Source organism: Gossypium hirsutum, chromosome D09 (genome assembly GCF_007990345.1).
Source record: "Gossypium hirsutum isolate 1008001.06 chromosome D09, Gossypium_hirsutum_v2.1, whole genome shotgun sequence".
NCBI classification, from domain to species: Eukaryota; Viridiplantae; Streptophyta; class Magnoliopsida; order Malvales; family Malvaceae; genus Gossypium; species Gossypium hirsutum.
The window spans coordinates 825,197-830,979 of record NC_053445.1 but is presented as its reverse complement, the minus strand read 5'-3'; the positions used below and the strand labels follow the sequence as shown (position 1 = coordinate 830,979).

General features: G+C 33.0%; 1 protein-coding gene across 1 annotated transcript; it reads left to right on the top strand.

Annotated features, from left to right (window-relative positions):
* Nucleotides 1-1,782: 1,782 nt before the first annotated feature.
* LOC107942416 (uncharacterized) lies at nt 1,783-2,535 on the top strand. Its single transcript, XM_016876078.1, has one exon. It carries the CDS (start codon nt 1,783-1,785, stop codon nt 2,533-2,535), a length of 753 nt encoding a protein of 250 aa, XP_016731567.1.
* The last annotated feature ends 3,248 nt before the right edge of the window (nt 2,536-5,783 follow it).

Here is a 5,783-nt window from a genome sequence, read left to right as displayed (position 1 = left end):
GCCCGAGCATATCGGATTCTTTCTAGTTCAGTAGAATCATCATCTGGATCCGAGAATGTGTCTCGTAACTAGCCCATCTCGATCCGACCTCCGTTAATATTCTCCGAAATAACGCCCAAAAGCTCGTAGCATACCGGTCCCCAATCACCAGATTGAACAGACCCGATGATTGCGTACCCATCCACCGGCAATCTCAATTACAGATTCACATATTCCAAAGTGATAGTACACTCTTCACATGGAAGATGGAATGTGTGCGTCTTGAGTCTTTACCTCTCAATCAACACACTGATAAGTTTCGGGTCCAACTTGCATCCCCGGCCTACCGTCACCACTTGCCAAAAACCCGCTTCCCGCAGGTAATTCTCTACAAACGGTGATGGAGAACCATGCATATTACGGATATAGCATTGCAATATCCGATCTACAGACTTTTATAAAAAAATAATAAAATAAATAATAATTATTTAAAATTGTATAAAAAAATCTTAAATAATATTTAAAAATTAAATTTGACACTTACCATTTTCATTTGTTTGACGGATATGTGCTTGTCATCAAGACGAATTAATTCTCCAGTCATTGTTAAATTTGTACAAATTTTTACGATTTAAAAAAAAATTAAAAAATAAAATTTAAAACTTTTTTAAAAATAATTAAAAAATTAAAGCTTTTTTAAATAGGAATTTGACAGGAATTTGAGAGAATATTAGAGAGAAATTGAGAGAAAGAATTAAGTTGTGAAAAAAAATGAAAGGGGGTTTTTATAGTTTTTTTTACCGTTGGGGGGTCACCAACGGTCAAAAAAGTAGCCGTTGCTACTCTTCACGTGCGGGGCAAAACGCGTCCCCGAGGGAGCGCTGACGTGGCAAGAAATTGCGTTCTTGAGGGCGCATTTTCTGCCCACGTGGACAAAGCGCTTCCTTGAGGAAGCGTTTTCCTGTAACGTCCCCTGACAACGCACTGACGTGGACGCGCTTTCGTGGAATTGGGTCATTCCGGTAATTAATTATTTACCGGGCCAATTTTAATAAATTTTTTTTAAAAATGGCTTTTAATGGTATTTTGCCCCAAAAATGCCTTTAAAATAGTTGTAATTTTCCATCGAGTGTCGTGCCTCAAAATGCCATTTTGTATATGCTCTAGATCTGATTAAGAGTAGTGACATCCTCCTCACGACTCGTCTTCCCATCTCACCTCAACCGTGCAAGTCGTAATATCCATCAAAGATATTGCATTTCATCCAAGTGCCAAAATAATCACAATCATCTACTTTGTCTTGCGACTTTTATTTCGCTTTAACACTAAATATAGAAATTAAAACCCCACATTAAAACACTTCAAATGCAAGAAAAATACATAAATATTATTGAGAATCTGCCTTACACTTGCTTAATAATAGATCTGTATGCTAGGTCTTTAGGGATTTTTAATTTTTAATTTTTTATCACATGATTTTAGGAATAAGTTAAGTGTTTGTGGCATGATTTTAGGAGTAAGTTTAACAAGTTTTTGTTTTTTTTTTGCCTAAATAAACAATACAACTGATTATAATGTGTTTCCAATATATCTTTCTTTCACATTTTCTGTGTTTCATATTTTTTTACTAAAATACCAATAATTGGTATCTGAGCTTTTATCTTAAGGGATCTATGAGTTGTGAGAAACATATAAGCTTTAGGCATGAAAGTTGACACAACGCTTTCTCATATTGTTCCACCAATTTTTTATGGTGATAACTATCAAGCTTGGGCTATTAGAATGACAGTCTATCTTAATGCGATGGATCTTTGGGAAGCACTAGAAGAAGACTACGATGTTCCGTTTTTGCTAGTAAATCCAACGATGAATCAACTGAAGACTCACAAAGAGAATAAGACAATAAAGTCCAAAGTTAAAGCATGTCTTTTCTCTGCTGTTTCAAGCAAAATATCTACAAGAATCATGAATTTGGGGTCAGGAAAAGAAATTTGGGACTATCTCAAGAAAGAATACCAGGGGAATGAAAAAACAAAAAACATGCAAGTGCTCAATCTAATCAAAGAGTTTGAAATGATGAAAATGAAGGAGATAAAAACCATTAAAGACTGTTTTGACAAGTTGAAGGGCATAGTAAACAAGGTAAGATTGTTGGGTAAGGATTCTTTCGATGATCGAGTAATGCAAAAAATTCTTGTCACTTTGCCTGAAAAATATGAGTCTAAAATTTCTTCTTTAAAAGAATCTAAGGATTTGTCAAGTATATCCTTGGCAGAATTAGTGAATGCATTGCAAGCTCTAAAACAAAGGAGAAATATAAGACAAGAAGCATCAGTAGAGGGTGCTTTTCGGGCAAAGTTTGAAAAATTAGAAGGCAAAAAAAAGAAAGATAATACCAGTAATAATAACAACAATGAGACATATCCACCATTTCCAGATTGTAAGAAGATAAATCACTTGCCAAAGAAGTGTTGGTGGAGGCTTGATGTCAAATGCAGGAAATGTGGCAATATTGGGCGCAGAGAGTGGATCTGTAAGTCTCAACAACATGAATAGGCAAAAGCATCAATTGAGCAATAACAAGATGAGTTCCTTTTTGTGGCGACACGTTTCTCTACAAGTAATAGCTTTAGTGATTCCTGGTTGATTGATAGCTGCTATACGAATCACGTGACCACTGACCAAACATTTTTCAAAGAACTTGATAAAACTATCATTTCTAAAATAAAAGTTGGAAATGGTGAGTTTATTCTAGTTAAGAGAAAAGGAACAATGGCTATTGAAAGTTTAACAGGTTTGAAACATATAACCGATGTTCTATATGTGCCTAACATTGACCAAAATCTTCTGAGTGTTGGACAATTGATTGAAAAAGGTTTCAAGGTTATATTTGAAGATAAATGGTGCTTGATCAAAGACTCAAAATGCAGAGATGTATTCAAAGTAAAAATGAAAGCAAAAGGCTTTGCTCTAAATATAATGGAGGAGAAACCAACAACAAAGCAATTACTAGATTACACAAGATCTTTATCTAAAATTTATGAAAGGTGCAATGTTGTTGTACTTGAGTCTGCTGAGTTTAAAAAAAAAACTGAGAAGGATGACAAGTGGATTGAAACAATGAGAGAAAAGCAGTCCGAGGTATTCCAAGTCAAGAGATAGGAAGAGAAAGTTTGCATGTTAAACAAGGCCCATATGGTCTTAAACAAACTTTTAGGACCTGGTACAATAGGATTGATGAATATCATTTGGAAGAATAGAAGATTGGTGAAATCAAGTCTGGTTTTTGCAAAACTGAAGATCAAATAATAGATATGTTAACCAAGACTCTTCCAAAAGTTAGACTTAAAGTTTTAAAAAATAAATTAGACTTTTGCAATTACTAAGGCAAGGAGGAGTGTTGAAAATGTGCCTTAGACTTGCTTAATAATAGGTCTGTAGAACAAGTCTGTAAGGATTTTTAATTTTTAATTTTTAATTTTTTGTCACATGATTTTAGGAGTAAGTTAAGTGTTTGTGGCATGATTTTGGAGTAAGTTTAATAGGTTTCTTTTTTTTTTTGCCTATATAATCTGAACAATACAATAGATTATAATAGGCTTCCAATATATCTTTCTTTCACATTTTCTGTATTTCATATTTTTTACTACAATATCAATAAATGCAATCTCAAATAATGAAAATACTAAAACACTAAGAAGCAATCCTAAAACTAGTAATTTCATTTCAAATCTTTAAATCTAAACTAGTAATCAAATTAATTTGATTTCTTTAAATCTAACGCCACGTTTGGTTGGGGAAATTGAATAGCCATTCCCTCCTTATTCTGGTATAAATAGTGAAGTTGTAGTTTGATTCACTGCTTTCTTCATTCGGCGAATGGTTATTCCATTCTTATTATTTTTATTTATCGAATCATCATTCGATGAAGGGGGCTAAGAATTGCCTATTCAACAATGGAGGTATAGCAAAAAAAAATTCCCCAGACAATTTTACCATATATTTGTTCACCCGATTCATTCCACGGAATAACCCTCACCGCCTCCTCAAACTTGCCTCCTTTCTTATGTCAGAACCTCTGTATTTTCCCCTTTTTTTACTTCACATTCTTGTTCTGTAATTCCAACTATGTTTGTATTATTGGTTCCATTTTTCCTCTTTCCTTTTGGAAATTTTTTCAATTATCATTGTTATAAGAATGACCCAAAAGAATATTGAGAAACCTTGATTAAGTAATTATTTTTCCATAATTTTCTTGAATTTTGAAGAAAATGGAATTTTTTTTAGTTGCAAAGACTACAATATCAGGATAGGGCTAAAAATTGTAGATTTTGATATTAGGATCTTTTTCATTAACCAACTAGTTAAATCCAAGTTCAGAAATTGTAGATTTTGGTATTGGAAGTATTTTTCCACAAATCCATTTGTCTTACTTCATATGTATACACAAAGTTGCATGATGCTGTAAAATTGCAATTGCTTTCAACATTGAGGCGATGCTACGTTCTTTGGGATGAGATGAATCGTTTTTTTTTACCTACTTGCAATACTATATCATGTTTGAAGTCTTGGAGGTGTCAGGGTCCAATTTTTCCAATGAAATGGAAGTAGCCAAAGATCTTGATGGTCTACTTGCAGCACATGAAAAGTACCTCCACTTAATTGTAAAGCTATCAATATGTATGGGTCTAAGGAGTTACTGCTCATATTTAAGACATAAATGTAGTTCTTCAATTCACTATTGTCATTTCCACAATGCTTCCACTTGAATGAACAATTTCTTGGACACCTGGTAAACATTTAGACTGGCCAATTTGTACAACATCTCTTCGTTTTTTGGTAAGACAACTTGTACTCTTTTGTCAGTTTTGTTCAATATTTTTATAGGCATATGACGTTGTATATTATATTTTAGATGTCTTTCGAATGGCTTGTTTGGAATGTTGCAGTTGATTTGAAGGTATTCCTATGATTTTGTTTATGGTGTTTATATAGTAGTGAACAAGTTTTCGATCTGATAGTCCAAAGTTATTGGTGTTTTCTTACTGCTCTTACAACTGATATGTTCAAGGGTTGTATATATGTACCGTATTTCTCTATTTCTTAATTGATGAGCAATTCATGCTATATGTTTGATTTTTATCTCTCTTATTTTAACTTAACTAGTTCTTGTGTTATACCTTTGGGGACTTTATTGTGGCACTAAGATGTGGCTTTTATCTAGTATTTTATGCAAAGCTTGGGTTTTTTTTTTGCATTGGTTGTAAGTTTGGCTCGCAATGCAAAGTGTGGTGGCTCAATGCATGTGAACAAGGAAGTTTTACTCTTTTTCATAATTTTATACTATAAAGGACCATTAACCTACTTGTAATATCTATTCATTTTCATGTTCCTTCTCAATTTTTCATAGAGTAGAGATCAATAAGTACTAGAATTTTGAAGTTTAAGGTATGACTAGCAATCTGGAAAGAACCTTTTACAATTTTATTTTTAGGTAGTAGGAAATTAATAATATTTAAATGTAACTAGAATTTTATTGTCTTGACAAGGATTACATATGTTTATGTTCATTATTTTGTTGTGTTTCGCTATGGAACACAAATAGATGATATATTCAATAGTTTTGGATTATTTATACAATTCTTGTATCATGTGAACCTACTCCTTAGCTATGATCTTAATTTTGTAAGTTTTCCCCCCTAAAGTGCTTTTGCAAAATCCACATTACCAATGATGCTAATAGCATCAGGTGGTTGGGTTTTTACTGTATCAATGTGAAAATTCTTATTCTCATGGCTTATCAT